General features: G+C 44.8%; 1 protein-coding gene across 8 annotated transcripts in view; it reads right to left on the reverse strand.

The window, feature by feature from the left end:
• Window positions 1-23,208, reverse strand: part of LOC135939632 (low-density lipoprotein receptor-like) — a 95,598-nt gene that overhangs the window by 7,882 nt on the left and 64,508 nt on the right. For 2 of the 8 annotated variants that reach the window (XM_065484108.1, XM_065484106.1), the window contains exons 1-7: window positions 14,082-14,459; window positions 12,997-13,119; window positions 9,960-10,082; window positions 5,663-5,889; window positions 2,190-2,463; window positions 1,712-1,981; window positions 1,177-1,477 (exon numbers count right to left, since the gene is read on the reverse strand). In XM_065484108.1, the coding sequence (XP_065340180.1) occupies window positions 1,177-1,477; window positions 1,712-1,981; window positions 2,190-2,463; window positions 5,663-5,889; window positions 9,960-10,082; window positions 12,997-13,119; window positions 14,082-14,292 (1,529 nt within the window). In that variant the 5' untranslated portion in view covers window positions 14,293-14,459. Of the gene's footprint in view, window positions 1-1,176; window positions 1,478-1,711; window positions 1,982-2,189; window positions 2,464-5,662; window positions 5,890-9,959; window positions 10,083-10,183; window positions 10,301-12,996; window positions 13,120-14,081; window positions 14,460-23,208 lie in introns of those variants that run through there. The other 6 variants (XM_065484109.1, XM_065484107.1, XM_065484112.1 and 3 more) reach the window with 3 other exon arrangements.

Genomic DNA, 23,208 nt, shown 5'->3' on the forward strand with positions numbered 1-23,208 from the left:
GCGAAACTTGGGTTTGTTGTAACTTTTGAGGACTCAGTTAAAATTCGTATGCCAAGAAAATTTCTACGCGAAAGCAAAGATCAAAGAGACTGTCAAAATCTACGCTGCGTGTATAATATTTCAAAGGCACTGGCAACTGTTCTGCCACGTCAAGTGTTTCGGTTCTCAGTTCACTGTCTCGGCTGCTGTTGCACCGCCCGCTAAGTTAATTAATTAATTTCCCCAATTTCGGCGGCGCCCGCGCAGTGTGTGCTTATTATAATGGAACAAGTTGGTTGCTTCCCGCTTCATTTAGATTCTTCTCCTGTGGTTTCTGATTAATGTGCTGAGGAAAGCGAGCCGCAAATTTGGTGCAAAATCAAGCCATCATTTGGCGCGTAAGTAAGCTGACTGAGAGGGCAGATGTGCTAAATAATTAAAGGGCATTGAACGTGTCCACCGACTGAATATGCGGCGTGCTAATTCATTATTCAAATAATGCGAGAGCAGTGTAACGTGTTGCACCCCTCGTCCAGTGCGTGCATTTCAACCAGACCGAGGCGGTGGTCAGTCCCTCGCACCACTACCCTCTTTCAACCCTCTGGTCACCCTCAAGCTGATTTGGCCATTTTTTACAAGCCTAAAGTTAGTGTGTTTACTAGGGGCACGCGCCACGGCCGGAAGCTCGAGTGTCTGCTCGTGGGCCAAAGTTTGTTTTACGATGATGATGATGATGAGGCCCCTGTGATTAAAAAGCCGACTATACAGCCGTAGCTATACCCTTAAAAGTTAATTTGACCCTCTCCAGCGCGTGTGAGTACGATGCAGAAATCGGAGATCACCGGAAAGTTCAGCAAAGGAAAGAACTCGCTTGGCTCATTCCGGCCGTGGGCCGTGTTTGGCTATTAAGGAAAGGCAGTTTCGGGTCTCCACGCTCGGCAAATTGTCCCAAAAAGTTTGAAAGTACGGCCGCCAGAATGGCTCTTTCGTCGAGTTTCCCATCAGCTTTTCTTTAGACTGCACGGTGGAATGGCTCGTACGCGGCGGGAAATTATAATACACACCATATATGAAAGTGCTGAAGCAAGGCCAAACTTTGTAAAAAGGAAATAGAATAGAAGATTGCACAAGACCTACTTTACTACGCGTATTTCGGCTATAGCTTTCATCACCCTGCGCTGATTTAATTGGACTCACTTGTAAATCTTTTGCTCGCTGACGTCGCTCCAGAAGATCATGCCAGTGCGGAAAACAAAGTCCAAGGCAGTGGCACTCTTGGTCTCGTTCACGATGGCCGTCATTTCATGGTGGTCCAGCGAGATTTTCCTGATGTCGTGTCTGCGGGCGAAGAGCAGAGAAGCGTGGCCTTCGGTGGCCTTGCACCTGGTGTGGTCGCGCGGCTCCTTCTGGTACTCGTCCAGACATTGGCACTTGAATGAACCCTTTTCATTGATGCACGTTTGCGAGCAGGTGCCAGGTGTGTTGCACTCGTTGATATCTGTTGCACAAATAAAACGGCCTTTAGGCTTTCATATTTTCGGGGATCATCAGATTACGCCGCGCACCCTTTGACAGCAGTGTATTTTCAGGAGATTAGGAGGGATTCCAGAGAGTTACAATACTAACAACAGGGGGCTTTTGATGAAAGGGGTTCTGTGGAATTAATTCATTCCCTCGTCTCTGACCCTCTTGATATGTAGACGTCACTATTTTAAGAGTAAAACAAACGTACCTTCACACGTTCTGTTGTCTACGAGCTGGAAGCCGGGCAGACAGTCACAGTAAAAGCCGGCGGGGGTGTCCACACACTTTTGCGAGCAGCCGCCATTGTTGTCGAGACACTCGTTGCGGCCGCACTTTTCACCAGGTTCGTCCTCCCAGTTCGGGCAGTCGGGCTTTTTGTCGCAGACTTTGCTTAGGGGAATGCAGATGCCAGACGCGGCACCGGTCGCCAAACCGCAGTCAAACTCGGTGTGTGGGTCGCACTTAGGCGCTGGAGAGGCTGTAAATGTCAAAAACGAGGGGCTCTAATTGAAAAGTTTCAAAGCAAAGGCACGCAAGCAACTCAAAAGAGGGAAATTAAATATAGAAAAGTTTCAGGCTCTGTTGTGTGCAAATTAAAAAATTTATTTCCTAGAAATGTTGTTTTTTTTTATCTTACTTGTGTTCACGAAATTGAAAGAATCAGTGATTTTAAATTCACAACTTACTGCAATTAAGTTCGTCACTGTTGTCGGTGCACTCGGGGGTTCCGCTGCAGTGCAAGTGTCCCGGAATGCAGTGGCCGGAGTTGCAGCGGAACTGATCTGGCCTGCAGGTGCCAATGACGCAATTAGGTGCCTCTTCGTCGGAGCCATCGGGACAGTCGCGGTCTCCGTCGCACAGCCACGCGTGGTGGATGCAGCTCATTCGGTCCATGCACTCGAATTCACGTGCGTTGCAGTGCGAGTGGTACGGCTTGGTTGTCGGGAAGCCAGTGCAGTTCTGGAAAGAGAACAGGCAGCTGTCAACCTTCTGATTCGAGTCTTTGTACTAAGAATTTCGCAGTTCGCATTTAATTGGAATGAAAAAGTCTTTCTCGTTACGAGACGATTTCGCGCTCACTCCTTTGACATTTTCAGCGTTTAGCTGGATTTAATTAAGCTGCAATTTTGCCGTTGTGACTTCAAACGCACCATCCGCGGGGAGTATTACATCGCGCGAGCGCGGATATCTTGCGCAAATCCTTGACAACCAGACGGAGTGTCATTGTTCATCTGGAAGAGGATAAAAGTCCATAATTGCGCGTCACACAGGCGCATTTTGCCCTCACAAAGGCTGCCGGCGTGCATAAAATGTGACGTTAATTCAGCGAGGGAAAGAGAGAAGACACGACACGGCGACGAGCGTTTGCAGCCCCTGAGGTGCTTATCAAGAGTTACCCCTTTGAAGTTGCACACATCACATTATACAAGAGCACACCGACCAAACACCATCGGGCGCAGAACACGGGAACAGCGGGCGAAACGTGAGATCCCTTTTGCATCAGGGTCAGCGTGGCACGTAGGCTGACCAGATGCCTGCTAACTGAAAATAAGGCAACCCTTTCTGCTGATTCATTCGCGAGTTCACGCGGAGGCCGGCGAGTGCTGGTTAGAATTAAGTTTTTCCAAGCCCGACGCGAGTTTGCAGCTTGTAGCACCTCCTGCAGGGAACAAACACAGCGAAAAGCGAGTGGCCGTGCGGCCACCCTAGCCTGGAAATTCGCAAACTTGTTTTCGTTTTGCCGACTGCGAGGATTGTGATCGCCAGGGGCTGGAGTGGGCAAAAGAGCTACCGCCACGTGCCTGCATTATTTCACGGCGTTATTAGAAAGGCGGCCCCGGGAGCCTTATGCTTCCATGCCAGACACGTTGGTGTTCAAGAAGCGAGCATGTGGCCCCGGTGTGCTAATTCTCGCAGCGCGCGAACTCAATTTGCCCGTGGCTGGAAAGCAGAGAAAAGGGCAACTGGGAGAGAACTCTCGACAACTCGCAGGCGGAGGCCTGTTCGATCAAAATTCTCATTGAGAAAACAGGCCGCGCGGCTTTTTTATTACGCGCGCTCGACGGTAGTAAATCTTAATTAATGGAGTGTTGCCGCCGTCGTCCGTCTGGTGACGGAGTGGGCTAACGCGCCTTTAGTGGGCTCGAAGGGTTCATTGTTTCACCTCGCAACGGCAATAACGTGGGTGGCGGTTGTGGGTTTGGGGAAAAGGCCGATTTGTTGCAGCTTAACAACGCGCAGCAAGCTTGGAAATTGTTTTGCATCGAGTCACCACTAATTTTGGCTTCAGTAAATTACTTACTTTGCAGGGAAAAAACAAAGAGGCAGTCAAGGATGTGAGGAGTAGGTTTGAGTTAATTGCAAATAACTAATTGAATTTGTTTGGTCAGTGGGCAAAACATTATGTCGATCGTTTTAGTGAGTTTTGTAGCTTCAAAAGAGTCAAATCTTAACGGAATTCAACCTAAGAAAAGTTTGAAATTGAAATATTTTTGTACTTGGTCGGACCCAAGTTAAGAGTTGTCAGTCCGTTTTAAATCTAGTTATAGTGATGCTACGATGATTTTTTTAAGAGATTTTAATTTTTTTAAATATTTAATGGAACATTCAAAATTAATCCATCAAATGATTTTGAACAAAAGCTTAGATTCAAATAAAAAGAAAAAGGATTGCTAGTTGTAAAAACACAGAAAATCTCAGCGCATTCGAAGTTAAGTGGTTTAGTTTTTATTGCTTAGGAAAAAACACAGCCATTTCAATCTCAATTTAAAAGCTTTGGAGGTAAATCGTGTAATATCCGGCCATCGTAAGACTAAAGTAAAATCTCGACTCGTGGAACGGTACAAGTGGTTGACGATCCTGAAAATAAAAGAGCCCAAATTGGATTTACTCCGCAGAACTACCGGCGCTGTAAACAGACTCTGACGGATCTCTCCAGGAGAGGAAAGCGGTCCCGCGCCCGCCGAGAAAAATGCGGCATCATTTCCACAACGCCCCCGCGCATTATCCTCTCTTTCTCTCTCGGCTACAGAAATAAACCCCAGCTACTGGCTGCGAAAGAGAGACGGACAGAGGAGGACGACAGCTACATACAGAAGTTACACACAAAGGAACGAGATTAAAAAAGTTGGCGGCGGCGACATAATAATTTTTCTGCCAGCCTCGCGCGCGCTGCCCATCAGACCGCGTTTAAGTCACACCAGCGCGTAGGGATATCACCTCATCTTGCACTCATATCCGCCGGAGCGATGCGTGCGAACTTTTCAATTAAAAAAGTTAGCCACGCGCTGCCAAAAATCCGTTCGTCTGTGCCCGGAGAAGAAAACGATGAAGAAGACAGGCTCTCAGTTTCCGGCTTTGTATAGTCACGACCGATTCACAAATGTGTCAAGACGCGGTGACAATGCATGCTCTGCGTAATATGCGAAATTGCGAGACGCAAACGTGATTATCTTGGACGCGGCGACAGTTGTTCCGGGCTGGAACAACTGTATCTGCCGCTCGCTCGACAATGGCTGCTAATTTCCAGGCCTGAGGCGCGCGCGAAATTACGCAGAGCATTGTGTCAAGTTGGGTTAGCTTGTGCCTAGTCATCAGATTCGAGCAAGACGGAAAATTTGCGACTTTGGGGCTCAGATAACGCCGGGCAAATTGAGCAACTCGCTCGTACGCGTTAGAAATGTTAGCGCTTTAATTAGAAGCACCCATTCACCCGGGTGCGAAGAGAGAGCATATCGCTGTGATGAAATTGATTTTACCTTACAATAATTAGCGATTCGAATGAGAGCAGATGTTGTTATTTTAGGAATACGCAGAACGCTGAAACAAGGTTTGCATAAACCCACAGTTCTCCGAAAAACAAAATACTGCGGAGATTTCTGAAAATTTGCCCGTGTACCCTATACACATACAAATAAATACAATGTTGAGATATAAAGAAGACCACAAAATGAGATTTTCGTGCTGGTCCACAATATAACAGATTTTTGATAGCATAAAAGGTAAAATTTCATGCCGTCTGTCTTATTTAAAGCAAATTACGCCGGATTGTCATTAATTAAAAAATATATGTATAAACACCCGAAATATTTTAACGTGTCTTTAACGCATTGCAAAGGTCTTGCCAAGGTTACCATCCTGGGACGGAAAGCATAGTCACCTGTTCGTCCAGTCCGTCAGGACAGTCGGGGTCGCCGTCGCATCGCCACCTGAGGGTGATGCAGTGGTTGACGCCGCAGGCAAACTCGGTGTCTTCAGAGCACTTGGTGTTGGGACAATTGTGCTCGTCGGATCCGTCGCCGCAGTCGTCGTCACGGTCACACATCCACCGCTTCTGGATGCACTTGCCGTTGCCACACGTGAACTCATCAGAGCGGCATGTTTCATCTGAGAAGTCAAACACAAGCAAACAATGCAACGAGCGAACTTGATTTTGCTTCACAATCTACCCCCTCTTGATTCAACTGACTGACTCAAATCATTAATTAACGCCCTCACTATGATTTGATTTGTTAGAAGGAAATCCAAGTTGCTCGTTGAATTTGGTGAGCATGGGGAACGAACGATTTCAGTTTATTTGAATGATTATGCAACCCGCGTAACTGGAATGACGCGCGGGTTGCATACTACATTTAGAATTAGTAAAAATAGGTATGTTCAGCAATATTTTAAACAAGAAAATCGTCCAGCTCGTTTGACTAGATAAATTATCATATTACAAGGAAAATGCACAAGAGACGGGAAGCTTTGTTAAAAAATTTAGCTGCAGAAGAAAGAAATGCACAAAGGAAACTTGAAAGAGAGTCAGTTCTTGGAACATGCCTGAAATTCAAGCTTTGCAAAGAGTAAAGAAAATGGATCTAATATAAAATTAAGAAACTAGCACAGTACAAAAATATAAAACGACAAAAGAAGGAAGTTGGGATAACGGCGGAGGAATTCAGTGGTGAGTGGGAAAGGAAGGAAGATGAGAGAGAAATGCACAGCGTTGTGGAGGCAGTGCCTACTTTCTACGAGGGGCGAAAGAGGTGAAGATTCACACTGCAAAATAACAGAAAAAGTGGTGATAATTTATGAAAAGAGCCGTGGCTGCATCGGCGGAGATAGCGTTCACTCAAACTTGCGCTCCAAATGAGCAGTGGGAGATGAGCTCGTCTTTGATAAGCCGATTTAAAAAGCGTTGCGCGAATAAGATAGATGAGCCACGGCCCTTGAATACCTTTCACTGCTGCTGCTGCCGAGTCCAGAACCAGTCTCTTTCTTTCCCAACCAGCTTTATTTTTCCACCCCAAAAAGCAAATGCCCTTCTCTCGTGAATATGCAATTTCGCACACAATATATAACTTAAGCTTTTTTGCGGTCGTCCCGCCAAATGCGACCAAGTGTGAAGCTATTTCAAAAATGCAGAGTCGCGTTTTATTAAAACGCGCTAACGATGCAAAGTACTATAGTCACCGGAAACGGTTTTGAAGGGCGTGGCACGAGAAAATCCAACACAGAATTTTTGATTTCATAGAAATTTGTTTCTGACCAGGACAACTTATTCAAAATCCGCTTACGTAACTTGATAAGCCATCAAATTCGTTAATTTTGACTCGCTCTGTTTTACGATGGTTTTTCAAGATTTTATAACGCGTAGTAAACGTGATCATTTTGGCCCGAAAGCTAATATTCTACGGAAAGCTCCGACATTTTAATCCCCTTTTTCCAGAGCGAGCCGGAAAATTGGTGCAGCTTATGAAAATTGCAGCCGACGGACCAATTTCCGCTTCGCAGCACGCCTCATTTGTATTCCCCCCGAGTAATTATGCCGGGCCCAGGCAAGCACAACACCTCGCGGCGCGAAAATGGGTTGGAAATCGAGCCGGCGCCTCGCGCACATAACACACGCCAGGCGAAATTTTATGCCTCCAGTGAGTGCCATCAATAGTTGAGCAGAAGCTTTTTTCCCGGCAAGATGACCCTAGCAGCGCACTGTTTTATTATCATGACGCAGCCCCCGCGAGCGACGGACCTTTAGATTATCCGTGCGCTCGCGTTTTAAAAGCACGCCGCTCCAAAGGGGAGAGTCACCGCTAGCCAGAGGCCGAGCAATAAGGAAATGGAAGACGGCTGGAGCGAGAATTGCCTCAAAAGCAGCTAGGGGAAAAAGCTTTTACTTCCGAACGACTTAGCAAGCCTAACGATCAGCCTTGTGAGCAAACTAGATCAATTTTCATGCTGAATTCAAGGGCTGTGACTGAATTTTCTATGAAAAGCATTTCCCCAATTTGAAAGAAGTTATTTTATTGATATTTTTCTGGTTTCTAGTAACGCCTGTATAACATTTCATACCCACCGATGATCTACTGACTCAAATTTTAGATTAGTTTAATTTAGGTTTTAATTAACAGCATGATGTTTTCGTCCCCGTGCTTTCATGAGTAGAATCCATTGAGAAATTAAACGTGCACAGAAATGAGATAGGTGAAACCGACGCAATTTTTCCTAGGTTTGACTAAATTGAGCTATTCTGAGATTGTGCTATAATTGCAGTAGCGACTAATTGTGATTGGATTTGCCAAGTAGGTCGCAATTTCCTTCTGTATCAGCCGAATTCAATTAAATCCTAGAGACGCTCTGCATGCAGATTTTAAATCGATCCGCCGTTTAATATAATTGCAGCCGCAACACAATCTAATCCAGTTTGATGATACTAGAAAAGTGATTGGACGCGCTTGTATAATGGGATACTATTGACCGACCCGTTCGCCATTCAATGCGAGAGCAACAAGCCGCCGGCACCGTTCTGCATGAAGCGGTTCTCCACTTTCCCGAAATAGTTTGATACTCGCAGCCATTTTCCGCGACGAGTGGGCTGCTGCGTTGGAAGTTTCGAGCTGTCAAGTGGCCGTCAACAAACTCGGCTCGAGCTGAACTTGTTTTGCGCATTCAAGACTTTACTTAGCAACAACTTGAAGAGCTCCATTAAAAGCTGTCTGTGCGCACTCTCGTGTTGTGATAGCGGTTTAAGAGGTCACGCCGTTGTTAAGCTGGTCACTCTGCAGTTTCTGCACTCTGCACCCGCCAAGATTTAATGCAAAAGTTTCGTGTGCTTCAGAATTGTGTGCGCAAAACTTTCGGCTAGAACGCTGTATACACAATGCCGTTTCAGTCTGACAAGAGCTAACGGCAACAGTACTCTAGCTTATCAATTGAAAATATTAAAAAAAACTTCCAACCCACTTTACAAACCGATGAGAAACATAATAATATTCGATTAAAATATAATATGCACCCCTTTACTGATGTGCCATTATGTGGGCGACACCAAAGTTTATGTTAAAATTCAACCCGTTTCAAGCGGTTTAAGCAACCAAAAGCTTCCCAAGGGTGGTCCTGTACTCACTTACCTTGTTAAAATATTTGGCCCGAGATAACATTGTTTTATCAGAACTTCATTTGCATGATTAATTTTTTGCGTGATGCCCCCGAGTAAAAACGCGCAGGGCTACTTCCAGAAAAGGGTATCGCACTCGTGCTTCTTCATTTGCGTGCCTGAAAGTTGTTCTTCCAGCGGCAAACTTTGAAACCCGAGATGAGATATACACAAAGTTTGCCCTTTGCGAAGGAAATAAAAACAATTTGTGACCGTAATTCATCGGGAAACAGGTTGATGCTGATTTTAGCCCGTCACGTGGATTTCGGAAGAGTGATTTGCATAAAGCGCTGATAATATGCAAACAAGCTCGGCGGGTATATCACTTTTGGTTCCGCCGGGGTACGCACGTAACGAGTTGGAAAAGCGGCGTGCTCTGATAAAACAATATTTTCCCAACAGCCGGCAGGCTGGTTGTGCGATCGAAGTAATATTCCAGGTGGATCATCTCGCTGTGCAAACGCGTAGCGAGTGAGCGAGGGAGCTCACCGGCAGCTGTGTGCGAAGCTCTTTTCCGATATTGAAATATGCACGCGAATAAAATTTATTCCCGTGAATTATGGGCGCGAGTTGAGATTTAGATCGTGACTGGTGCAAAGTTTTGAGCAGTTCTTCAACAATAAGATATTATTCCGCTTCGTTTCCAGAGTACCCGTGACGCCTTAGTTTGAGCAGTAAATTTGAATAGCAAAGCAGCTGGAGGTATCATTACTTTGAGTTTGCAGTTTTTTTAGATCCGCTTTGCAAAAACCAGCTCTGAAAGTTTAACATTAGACTAAAAAGAAATAGAGATTTATAAAGTGTTCCTGTACTTTTAGGTGGGGAAAATCTGCAGAGAAAAATATGAATTCCCCTTGTCAGGTTAAATTGCAATTTAAACGAAACGGAGGGAGCGGGGCCTCTCGGGAGGATTGAAGTTGGAAATAGGCTTCTTCAGCTGCCGGCCGAACTTTCGACCGGAGTGCGAGAACAAGTTAGTGAGCAAGCATAACAAAAAACAGGTTAGCAAGCAAACATAAAGCATGCGGCCATGTCTTACTGCAAGATTTCTCGTCGGATCCGTCGGTGCAGTCGGGGCTGTCGTCGCACATCCACGACAGGGGGATGCACTCGCCGGACTGGCTGCGGCACGTGAACTCCTCGCTGGTGCATTTCTTCACATCTGTGTCAGGTTTTGGGCCGGATTCGAGGAAGAGGTAGGAAGAGGGGAGAACAGAGAGGAAGCGCAAATTAGTAAAAGTGAAATGACAGAAGGACACTTACTACATTCGCGCTCATCGGCGCCATCAATGCAATCCATTTGGCCGTCGCAGTGCCATACTTGGGAGATACAAATCCCAGGGGAGCACTCAAATTGGCCGCGAGCACACTTTCCTGTGCCTGGATTCGGACAGCAGGGCACACGCAACTTATTGTTTGATTCAGCAGCAATTTTGGGAAGGAAAATTGCGACATTTTGGGGAAGAGGCTTATTGAACTTAAACTTGCAATCATTTTCTCACAGCTCGCTGCCCACTAAAGTTAAGATCTCCGTTCAAATAGCAGTTCGCAGCGATCGCATTTGCATCAATCCAGAACGGTGGCAATAATTTGTATCATAAATCACCGATGGTAAATAGCAAATCAGGATTAATCTGAGCATCAATTGATTGAGTGCACCCTCCAACGGCATGAAGTAGACGTGACCAAATCAAATAATTAGACGCAGTTCAATGAGCCGTTGGCTTGACCAATTAAAATAATTACGCCACGCAGCGCGCAGGTCGCGCGTTGACCACATCAATTACAAATATTGACCAGCGCACCATGCATGCGTCCCGCACCCGCGACCCTCGTGGACCATACAAATAGATTGGGCACACAAACACATACGCACCGGCTTGTGAGCGACAATTGTGCTCGCAATTCCATTAATTTCGGAGCGGACCGCTATTTACCCCGGCGCAAACAATGAACTTAGCATGCACCAAACAACCGACGTGCACTCACTCGGGCGGAGAACAAGCCCTCCGCTGCTTCGAAACAATTGCCGCTCTCGTGTATGTGTGCCGGCGCTTACAGGATGGTCCGTTGGAGACGAGCGAAATTCAATCGCAATCTGTCGCATCGCTTGCAAAATATCTGATATTCCACACACTCATGTCTCATGTCTATAAAAATATAAAATAATTTTAAAATCAATTAGATTGATGAATTTACTCGAGTATGCCATAGTAAAGATAAAATAAAATGGACTTGTACTCTTTGAGAAAAATAGATATTGTTCTGGTCGACCTGTTTTCAGCTACTGCAGCCCTAATATTGATGCTATGATAAAAAGTTTCATTTAATCCAACAATCAACATTATACAATATGAAAATTTCGGTCAGTATAATTATTAAATTAACTCGCAATATTTTCAGGATGCGAATGCATCAACAACAAAAAATGGCTGACGTTCAAATTTCAAGAATAGTTTCAAAAAGTACAAGCAATGCATTTTATCGTTTGGCAACTCAATTTCCATCCACCCTGTGCAAATAAATTTAGCTAAAGAGTATGTGCCTGTTTGGGGTGTAACCGACGTCGCTCTGAATTTACGGTCGGCAAATAATTCACGAAGACAATTCGTCTCCAACTCGCGTGATTCGTGATCGCGGCGCCTGCGGCGACTGAACGTAAATCTTACGAGAACTGACTATTTATTGCGCCTCCGGAATGAAATATTGGATGTGACTTTCGGCTTGAAAAAGAGGGCATAAAGGTGCTTCTTGTTTGATCCCATCATTCCTTCCGGCCATAAAGCAGAATTTATGGCTCCTTACAATATTTTTATATTTAACCGAAATGTGAATAAGATAGGAATGAGACACTAAACGGACGTAAACGTTGAGGCTATTTTATTAGAGGAGCATATTTCACATCTATGCCCATCGATTTGAAAAGGGAAATGTCACAGGGAAATAAGCTGGTGGTCTGCATAAAATTTTCAAAGCTATCTGTGAATCTGTGACCCAAGCCGGAGGAATGATTTTAAAATATTTATCTTTGAAAAGGCTGGTCTGAACAGCAGCAAGCTATTCACGTCCATCTATAAAAGTCACACCGAACCCACCACGCGCTGAGCGCCACCTCGATTTTAAGAAACTCGTCGTTTCTCGTGCGAGTTAGCAAAAGTTTTAGTTTTGCAACGAGTTGGAAATTGAATGACGCGCGCCGTCCGGATCGTCGCCGAGAGCATTTTATTAGGGAATAAATTGATGTTTAGACGTCACCCTGGTGAAAAAAAATCCAACCCAGCCGCGTGTTTGTCTGACGCACGTGCCGTCTGCTGCGTCAATAAAATAGGCTGAAAAGGATGCAACAGCAGCGATGGGGTGGCGTAGCAGAAAACCTTTTAAAGATTTGCATAATTTAGTTTGGACTTTTCCAATACAAAAGCCCACCGCTGTGCATATTAAGTCGAGCCTGCGCGAAAATCTCATAAATTATTAATGCGGCTGGATATAAAAAGTCACGAAAATAAGTACATGCAGAAAGTAGAAGCTTAATTTCAGCCCTTCAACGGCATTAAAAGCGCGTATGGACCAGAGATCGCTCTCTAATAATAGTGCACAACCTGCTGAGACAGTCATTAATCCAATTAAAGTGCGCGCTGTACAGAGAACGAAACAACATTTCCAGACGATATTATTGCTTGCCCCGCAGTATTGACGCCGACGAATGTTGGGTAATGATCGAGCTACGCGTTCAATTTGCTGATTGCCACGGACTCTAATAAGTGGGTGCCCCTTGAGAATGGAAAATAATAATTGTTCTAGTTTGCTATACCAGAAGCACAAGGAGAACTTTCAGTCGCAATTTTCCCCCGATGCATTGAAGGAAAAGTTCGCAAAGCATTTCTAACTGTACTTGAAATACTAGCTTTTATTAATAAAAAATTTGCCAATCAACTTAAAAAAGCGTCAAAATATTTGATTTTTTTTAAATTGAAAGAAAAAGTACATATTTGCATACCAGCTTTGCAACTGACCCTTTGAAAGCATTAAATTTCGAGAGTAAGTTATATTTTACGAAAAAGAAACATTTAGCTTACGGCATATTTCCGTATCTTCGTCGCTGTTGTCCTGACAGTCGTTTTCACTGTCACACTGCCAGTGATCAGGGATGCAGCGTCCATTTTTGCATCGGAATTCGGTGCTGGAGCAGGTCTTGTTGTCTGTGGAGAGAAATCACAAAACATACCATATTTAAACAAAGTCCGAGGCACGAAAGTCTCAAAATAGTCAGGCCGAAGGAAAACCAGTTGTCGTCTTACAGCTTCCATGCGTATGTACTGACTGAGAAATAGAAAATGCGTACAATGTAGCACTTTCCCCGAGTACGTGGCGATTAAATTTACCATGCATCTAGAGCACGGCCAGCAGGACAAAGGAGCGCCATTAGTAAGGACGATACTCATAATTAAATATCACGCGCGTGGAATATTCATGAAAATGCTCCTTTGTAGGTGAATGCAGAATTTATCGCGAGAAACAGAGATCAAAGGCACGAGCTGAATTATGCTAAAGCGATATGAAAACAAAAAAGGTTCGGGGTCGTAAAGATCTCGTAGGCATGGAAACGGGCATTGTACAAAACGTGAGCAGTCGGAAGTAATGAGTGACGAGATAATTACGATGGAAGCTGTCGCAACAACGTGCCTGGATGCTGTGCACTTTCGGACTTTGTTTCCTCGAAAAGCGGTTTCAATGATTTGTGTCGAACGTTTGCTGCTTTAATTACACATATCGATTAATATACACTTTCCTTGAATGCTAATTCCAAGGCGGTCGGCGGCAAATGCTTTCCAAGTGCCGCGGGAATGCAAAAGTGCAATAAAAATATTAATTCGTGACCCACTTGGCGGGCCGTTGGTACGCTCAATGCGCACGACGAACTCGTTTTTAATGAATGACTGCAAAAAGCAGACTTTGAGCCTAAGTAAGCAAGTCGCTGCGGAACACGCTTGTTTACACGCGCGTGGGTTAAAACACGCCAACGACCTCGATAAATTACGTGAAATCTGTCTGGAAAAAAGTGTCATTAGAGGTCAGTTACTTGTTGGTTAGACAAAAACTGCAGCTTGCTGAAAATAAAACCCCAAACAAACCCCCCGGAGGTGTCGCCTTTGGTAAATACCGTTCTGCTGGACGGTGACGACTTTAGGGGTCGTCGGAGCGGCTGTGGTGCTAGTGCTCGTAGTCGTGCTAGTCGTGGTGGTGCTTGCGAGGGTTGTGGTTGACACCACTCGACTAGTGGTAGTCAACGAGGGGGCGGCAGTTGGGGTGGTCACGTTTTCGGCGGCCGAAAATCCGGCGATGATCGCCAGGAAGAGGAATGCGTATCGCATGTCGCACTCGGGTTTGAACTCTTTGCTTTGTCTAGTGCGTTCACTGGCACGGCAAGATAAGAAGAGAATGAAAAATGAAGCGGCGCGGCGGACAAGGGTCACAAAGTTTGCTGCTGCTGCTGCTGCTGGATGTGGATGCTGCGACGTCAAGTGGATATCTGAGCAGCGCAGAAATCGCAGCGAAAACATTCAAGCGTGGTTGATGTTTGTAAACGAATTCACGTGTTGCATCAGAAAGCGATCTGATTGGCCGTGGTGGGGCGTAAATATGAGTGGGTTCTGTTGTCGCGCTGCCGGGGCATAATTGCAGCGTAATATAATAGCCACTCACCAAGTAAGGCAGCAAATAGCACTGTTTTTGGTGGGCTCTGTGAATAAAAAACTTGTTTTCTGCGCGGATCATGAAGAAGCCACGTGAGATTTTTTTGCTTTTTGGCCCAAGTTATTACACAGGAACGTTAGCTAAGCAAAATATTTGTTTTTCCTCAACTTTTATTTTTATTTAGTCCGATTTACACAAAAACTGGGTCTTTTTTAATGAATGTTGTTAATTTATTTGGTTAATTTAAGACGTTAAGGTTTTTTATCATTCCAAAATGCTTTTTTAATTCCTAACAAAATTTATACGCAGTAAATTTTCAGACTGCTTCTAATTTGTGTTGCCCCACAAAATCGATTTAGCCTCCATTGCTGCTCAATAGTGATCATGAAGTTATTAGTCAAATGCCAATCATTTTACCTATTTGCCTGCGAGGCCTTCATTTGCCATGCTGAGATTATTTTCTCAGAACAAGGAAAAAGAACACGCCCAAGTAATGAAAATGGCAATGCCTCTGCTAATTACCACGTCTTGTGCGTGTGTGCGTGCAAGAGAAAGGTCTGATGCGCAGTTGCAGCAGTGATTCGGACCCAGTATAGTGGTTTTTAAACGGTTCAACCAGTGGCATCCCGCCGGCTGCTAAGTGACAGCCGTAATGTTTTTCGCTTGTTTAATACAAAAACTTTAGCAGGGGGTCCCTTGTTCTAATAAAAAGCGACGCAAAAACTTTTAATCATCTTCTCCTACGGCGAGCAAAGTTGGGCCGAACGAGAGAAGATCATTATTGGTGCTGTCATCAAACCGCACACTACCCGCTCGTCGCCTGTAAAACTTCCACAAAACTCTTTTTACTCCTTTCGATTATTTTCGGTCAAACGCTTCCCAAGGAAGCGCGAAAATAGACACACTCTTCGTTTTTCGTCCGGCACCTCTCACCAAAAAGAGCTTTTGCTCTGCGATTAGCCGTCAAAGGAGAAAAAAGCAATTTCTCTGCCATCGTCGCAACTTGCTATAATTAGTTCCTTCTAGGCTACCCGATTAATTCACTTCAAAGCGGTTGCTGTGTTTATTACGTGTGAACGAAATTTAGTCAACCGATTATAGTAGCAAGGGATCTTGTTCAATGCGCCACACCGGCCGGCAGCTTTTATTATTAATTCAACGTGCTCGCACAGAACATGTTGTGCCTTTCACTTAAATTGTCATCAATTGGGGTCTTTCGCAACCAGCAATTATTACACCTGCTCTGCTGGATAGCCCTTTGCTCGTTTGGCAGAATAGACACAGTGTCATTGTGGGTATATAGCACGCATTAAATAGGTTGTTTGTTACATTATTATTTTTGAATTATATAAATAATAATTGCTGAAATTGAGGCAAACGTGATTAAATGTGTGTCAAAGTATATATTTAGAGCTGCAGATAGTGCCGATACTATTACGTAATTAAACAAAATGATAAAACGGTCAAGAGAAATCATATCGATCTGACCCTGCGATGAGATAAAAGCAGTGAACCATCTCAGTGTAAGCACGTGACCGTAATGTTTTGACTGTTGTGAGGACACACCAACAGCCGTCTGCGAGATAAAAGAGGCCGTCACGTGCTAAGCCATTTGAATAATAATTGCCCGTCTCCGTTTGCTGCTAGCGACCTTTCGTGTAATTATCAACGCTGACGGGCGCAATTTGCAGTAAAACGTCGGCGGAGAAGCTCGAAGATGCTGCGTCGAGTTTGCTGCGCAATTCGGTGGAAAGTTGTCGGTCGAAGCCCTGCGGCTGCCCGGCCCGACTTTAATGAAAGGGTTAGTGGGCTGCAGGCGCAAAGTGAGCTGTCGTAGAGACAAAAGGCGCGGCCCAGTTGTTAGGTTCATGCAGCACAATTCCACGCTTTGATCCAACTCGAGATCACCAGGAACGATGATGAAAATCCAGTCCGAAAAGAAAATCTGGTCTTCACCGAGGCTACATCCAAAGTTCATCTTCGAGCGTTCAGAGCGCTGCTTGGATACAAGCCTCATCAGATAGAATCTGGGTCAGCTGAGTCCGAAAAGATGAATGATGCACAACGATCCGAGGTTTGTCCCTCGAGTGTTCAAGATAAGAAGTGAAAAACGCAGCCTTGACACGAAACCCCGAATAAATATAACAGGCAAAAAGCGTTGACCTACTTTCGTCCCGTTTCCGCGTTGAAATTTCGGGCGAAATTCCACCAAATATGGGCTGCAAACTAGTCGACAGCTACTCAGTGCACGGGGGCTTAATAAAGTTCAAAGCCTCCTAGACGGGGCGGCGTGTGCGTAATTATTTCAACAAGAGGCAACTTCAAACGATAATCCATCCACTTCCTACTACGACTCGGCAAATCCGGCGCTCGCGCGCAGCAATAATGGAGTTGCTCTCGCATCATCAGCAGGAGATCGTGTTTTCCGAACGGCACGCGCCGGGGGAAGTTTTGATGCGGTTTAATGAGAATAAGTCGCGAGCCATTCTGTCGGGCACAAAGGACCGAATCGGCTGTCCCATTGTCTCTTGGCAAATTAGTGCACGCCCCAATGAACTGCGAGTATTCCCTGTTCGCTCGCAAGCGCTACGTTCACTGCACACACAGAGCGGAATTAATCAGGCCTAAAGCGCGCTCAGACTAACGAGAGGTTAACAGAATTGTCGATTTTGAGTGGAGTATTGCTAATATTCGCAAGTCAGATACTGCCATTCATTTCCATGCCATTCTCTTTCTTTATCTTTGTTGTAGCGACTGCAAAGAACATATTAGGATTTTACGTTTTTTAAAGGAGCCATTGATTTTGGTATGCCCAGGGAACCAAGATATGTGGTCGACATTTCCCCCATTTAACGGTTTGTCAATTTTAAAGGGCTGTGAAAAAAGTGGCAAAATTTGAATGGTTAATATGATATGAACTTACAATTAGTTCACCGTTCAACGTGAACATTTTAGGTGAACTTTGGTTTACAGACATATTTTTGAATCGAATGATGAGTAATGCTCGACATTTAGAAAAATCCAAAATTTCTCATGTTGAATGTACCTATATTAACAACGATTAATGAATTGTTATTAAAATGAATTTTTTGCTAGATCATTTTTAGCCTTTCCTTGCATTATTTTCTTTGATTTAACTGCATTTTATGTATCAACTGCAAGCATAAACGCAGGAGGTGGGTCAATTCAGCCTAAGTATAATCTAAAATCTCATCGGTAAAATTGACTTCATCTGGTCCGTCAAGTCAATTCTGCACATTATATTACATTACAATTGAACCAAAACTATCTTAAAATTATGATTTTAATTTTTTTCATCTTTTCCAAACATAACCACTCGTTCAACCCATCGAAAATTTCATTATATAGATATTTACTTTGAAACGTCTACAAATACAACGATTTGGCTTCTAACTAAAAAATAGCATCCAAACATATTCCTCTTTAGGTTATATGATGGTAAATATACTTTTATTTCTGCATGATAGAGTTTCCTAACATTATTAACGTACATTTGGAGCTCATTGCGATGGAATTTCTCGTAAAAATTCATAGCTCGAGTGTGTCCAACGGCTAATCTCGCTGTCACACCAGTTTTATCGACCAGCATAGTGCCCATTTTAATTTGAATGGTGAGGAGACCGAACGGCACGCAAATCCCCAATGCTGCTGGCTTCGCCGGCGGATATTGAAGCCAGCAACTGACTAATTGCATCCGAGTCGTCCTCTGCAAAACAATGCTCCAGCCAGGGGATGATTTACTCTTAAAGCAGCAAACTAAGCCAAGTTTAAAGTCAACTGAGCAGGGAAAGGGCACGCGATCGGGCGAATGAATGAATAAATCACTTAGCAAATCCTGCGCGCCTCCTTTTATTGCACGCACAGCGCGTTTATTTATTATCCAGAGCGTGGAAGCAATAAAGCCGCCGCGGCGATAAATAAACTCAGTCAGTGTGCGGGCCTATTCCGATAGAAAAGCGCTCCGTTTCGGTCCAAATGGGATTTCGAGATATGAATTTGTTTTAAAGAATAATTGCAGCGGCGGCACACTGTGCCCCGAGGGTCGTTATTCGTGCGCGCGCCAATTGCGGAGTAGAGAGCAGATGATTGCGAAACTTGAGCAACAGACCTGCGGAGAAACGTCCCTTTTTGTATATGCGCGCACAATATCGACTGTGTGCACAATGGGGCGGTGTTTTGTTCGTTTGTTTCTTTGCAGCGAGAATTACTTCACTCGGTCTGCTGGGAAATATAATATCTGCGCTTTGACGCAGGAAATAGCGTCTCGAAAATGAAACGGGTCTTTTTGCCGCCGATGACGACGATAAGAGTAATTGGCAGGGATGCTCGCTGCAGCCGCCATTTTGGTTCCGAGAGGGAAAGAAGAGAGCGCATAAAGGACTCGATAATTAGAACAGCAGAGAGAGTTAATTATCTCTCTGGTGGTACGTGCGAGCGCACTCTCTGAAAGAATGACGTCAATCGCGATCAAGTCTCAGAATCGAGCTCATATTTTCATAGCGATATTTTGATTACTTCTTCTATGTATTTTGCCTGGCAATCAGAAAGGCGCTCAACAGTGTGCCGGCATCAGTGGCCACTTGCCGCCTAATCCTCGGCGGCAAAAAGTTATCGTGCGTATGGAGCGGCAGCTGGGTCAACCCGCCGACCGCTGGTACTGGTAGCTAGACAAAAGTTCCAAATCCCAATGCAATCAGCGCCGGCTGAGCCTTTCCAATTCATCTAAATCTCGGGATTTCCCGCCGAAATAAGAGAGCCGCAGGGATCTGACGCGCGATCGACACGAGCTGGCTTTGTCCGACTACGAAATCGGGGCAAAGAGAAAGCAAGAAAAAGAAGGAAAAGGGCCCTCGACAGACCCATTGTGCGGGTCGATCGGCCGCTTTTCTTCTCGTTCGCTCTGATAAGGTGAGAGCACTCGCCAACGACAATAACACACACCGGCGCTTTTTCTTTCTTGTAATGGACGCGAACGACGCTATCGCAAATCCGGCCCCCGAAGCACCAGCCTCGATCAAAGAAGAAACGAAATCGAAACCACCACCGTGCATGTGTTGCAGACAAAACGCGTCTCGCAAAACAACCCAATGACTGAAACAGAAACAGGTTTCTCAACACAAGGACCGTTTGCTCATCGGATTTAACTGTTTTTTCACAACTAACGTTAGTGTTAAACAGCAATTAACGAAAAAACTTAAGTGCCCCACATTATAACCAATGGTGTTCAGATTATGCCAATTTAAATTTCAGGGCATATTCGCTTATGACTCTTAACCCACGAGAGCAAATTTATTCCACATCCAACCGTTCCTCCTTGCCTCATTGAATGCATCTTTTTGATTTGCTGCCGGATCGATTTGCACTTATATTGAAAACAGGAGGATTGCTCGTTGTTGTTCTCTCGCTTGCGCTTTTCACTTCTTTCTCCTGCCTTGCTTCTTTGGCGAGCATGCAAATTCACTTTTTTGTTTTCTTTTTAGGGAGGTGGTGTTCTTCCTGAGCGCGGCAGCCACGAATTGTTCTCCACGGCCGTCGTCGCAAATAAACACGTTATATTTTCGCCGCTGAAACATGGCAGGTGTCTTGTTTACATACGTTTTACATTCTGCGTGCGCCACTCGGCAAGAGCCGCATCCGCACCCCCGGCCCGCATCTGAGCCGACACTATTTTTCCTCCTAGGCAGGCGGCGGAGTCTGCATGCGAAAGTAATGCACGCGGGCGTGTGTCTCGAATTTCCTTCATTTCATTTCGCCAGGCGCGTGTTTGTACGTTATATTAATTTCGCAACTTTCTTCATCGCCGGTTGAAAGGGCCGCTTTCCGAAATGGGCACACACGCGATGTCAAAATATCGAGCCTCTGCTGCCTGAGCGTGGTGTTGGCTCTAATTTGATGATGGATGATGTGTCATCAGTCATGATATTTCTAAAGAGCCCGCCCACGCTGTGAAATGATATTTTAATATGTTTGTGCTGCTTGACTGACGGGGCTGCTGCGACGTCAAAAATGAAAATAATAAATGCAGCAGAGCCTTCCAGGGTTGTGGATTTCGAGGTCGCAGGTTTCAGGATCGAGAGCTTCCGGAATTTCAAAGGTAAATAATTGGAAGTGAAAACAGCGGCTATAATCGAGGCTCGGCGCAACATTTAATGGATCCGATGCCTTTGGAAGGTCAAACTGGTTTCACAAAAGTAATTGTATTTAAGCAGGCGAACTTCTCGGAAGTCGAGCAATGTCTGACAATGATATGTTAATTTGTTGAGAGTGCGAAATTATGAGGCTATCGATTTGCAGGTCTCCGATTTGACGAATTTCCGCTTTGCCAACAGAAAGGTCATCATATTTCGGGGTCTCATCCTCTTTCACATCAAAGGAAGATTGATTGTCTATCCACCGCTTATCGTGAGAGTGTATCTCTGCTACCAGAGAAGGGAAAATTCCGAATACGCCTCGGAGCTGTTTTCAGTTACGAGATTTGCTCAGTCGCTGTCAAAGGTAGCCAATTTCCACGACCCTGGCGGGTACCGCTGCATGCCTGGTTATGCTTTGAGAAAAAAAAGGGCGGGGATGGAGGATATGAAATACTGTCGACCGCCGCCGTAAAAGGGAAAAGAAATTCATGAGGAAAATAATTGATGGCGTTTCATCAGCCATTCAACGAGCCAGCTGAGCGTGTGTTCCATAAATGAAACTGCTCAAAGGCCGTCTGCGGACTGCACCAACCGCAAGAGCAGGTATCTAGCCGCGGCCGGAGTCAATGGCTCCAGCAGCAAGGTGAGTGAGTGAGTGAGCGCGAGCTGGACCAGTTTTTGCCCGAGCTGGCCAGACAACAATGAGACCTACTGCGCAGTACATATATCGCTGCAATCGAGGTTATTCCTCCTCTCGAATTCCGTCAATAAACAGCGTACGCACAAACGCTTAAAATTACACGCCTCAGCACCGGCAAATCACGTGATCAGCCGGCCGGCCGGCTGGAGCGGAAATTCCTTGCGGTGAAACGAAATTCCGCGATGCTCGGGTTTTGTGTCGCCTGTTTCGCATTTGGATCGATGCTATTCGACCAGTTTTAAATAATTTTCGCTTCGAATACATTATTCAAATTGAGAGAATTTCCCTTGTAAATTGCAACAAAGCGCAATGGGGTTTCTCTCCCAGAGTAAAACGATATGTTCAGTAATGAGACACTACCATTCGTTGCTGGAAATTATTTTGCCGTCATTAGCGTTTGATTTTACAGAACGGTTTGAATTACCAATGGGATCAATAAACTGACGCACTGAATAGAAATTGAAATGCATACATGATAAATTGGCTACGAGTTGGAAATCAGTTTGGAAAATAACTGCACTTCAACCATGTATATTTTATGTATTCATCTCTTCTTACAAATCGAACCAACCTAATTTCTTTGGCACCGTCACAAGGACTTAACGAATAGCTTACATTTTTGTCAAAATTAACTTTCCAGGAATCGATTTGTTCCTGATTGTGGATTAACACCACGCAAACTTGAATCGCAAAAACAGCCGACAGCCACTGCCGGTTGTAAATAACGCAATTACGGTTCTAGCGAAATTGCCGCTGCTCTCTCGGCCTCGGTGAAGAGCGCGCGTAATTGCGAGACGGCGCCCCAGCCCGCGTCGAAGGATGCAATTTGAATAAGTGCACGTACTTTGCGTACAGCCAATCGCGAGCAGTGCTTTCTGAGAGACCTGCGGCCGGCGTTTCAAGGGAGCGGCGGCTGAATTGACTCTCAAATAACAGCAATTAATTCACTGCTCAAAACACCACTTCGTCGTAAAAAATGATCTCAATGGCCGCGATTTGCTTAGATTGTGAAGATGCAAAACAGAAGAAGCCAACTGCGGTCTGAATGATAATTCACGAGCTAGAAAAAACGCTGCGCACTGCCGCGTGTGCCAGTTCCCGGGCTGCACTTTAGAATTGCTGATGCTAACTTTACAATTAAAAGTCAGATGGAGAGTTGGTCCCTAGCTGACAGAGCAGGTGTTGAAGTAACGACACTTTACGATAAAATTTGTAAGATTAGAAAACGATGTTGAAGGGTCAATGACTTTTACTTGATATATTCCACTCAAATCAACAGCTATTACGATGAGCAAAACCAAAATAGATTAATAATTAGGCAAACCGGTTAATATAATAATAGCCGGGCATGGTTAAAGAGTACACATGGATTTGGATGAACTTAAGCTGCCCTTTGGTATTAATAAACTGCACTGAGCGAAAATGCTTGCAACCGATGATTATAGGTGATTTTAAGACTGCTAATTTAAAATTTGGTCCGCAGCTTACTGTTAGTAATGATTTTCCTTCGTTAAGTGCGATGCAATGTTACAACTAAATTCCACCTTTACAAGAGAATCTGATTGGAGGGTGGAAAAGAGCCAATAGGGGGTCGTCATACAAATAGATTTAATAAAGTCTCAGGTATCTCACCGGAATAGCGCCATTTCCATGGCTACAAGTCGCAATGAACCTTTTCAAGCATCTTCATCAAATCAACCGCACTGCTTTTTTCCAAGTCTGAAGCCAGCCGTGCAAAAATT

The sequence above is a fragment of the Cloeon dipterum genome, chromosome 3, assembly GCF_949628265.1.
Source record: "Cloeon dipterum chromosome 3, ieCloDipt1.1, whole genome shotgun sequence".
Classification (NCBI taxonomy): Eukaryota; Metazoa; Arthropoda; class Insecta; order Ephemeroptera; family Baetidae; genus Cloeon; species Cloeon dipterum.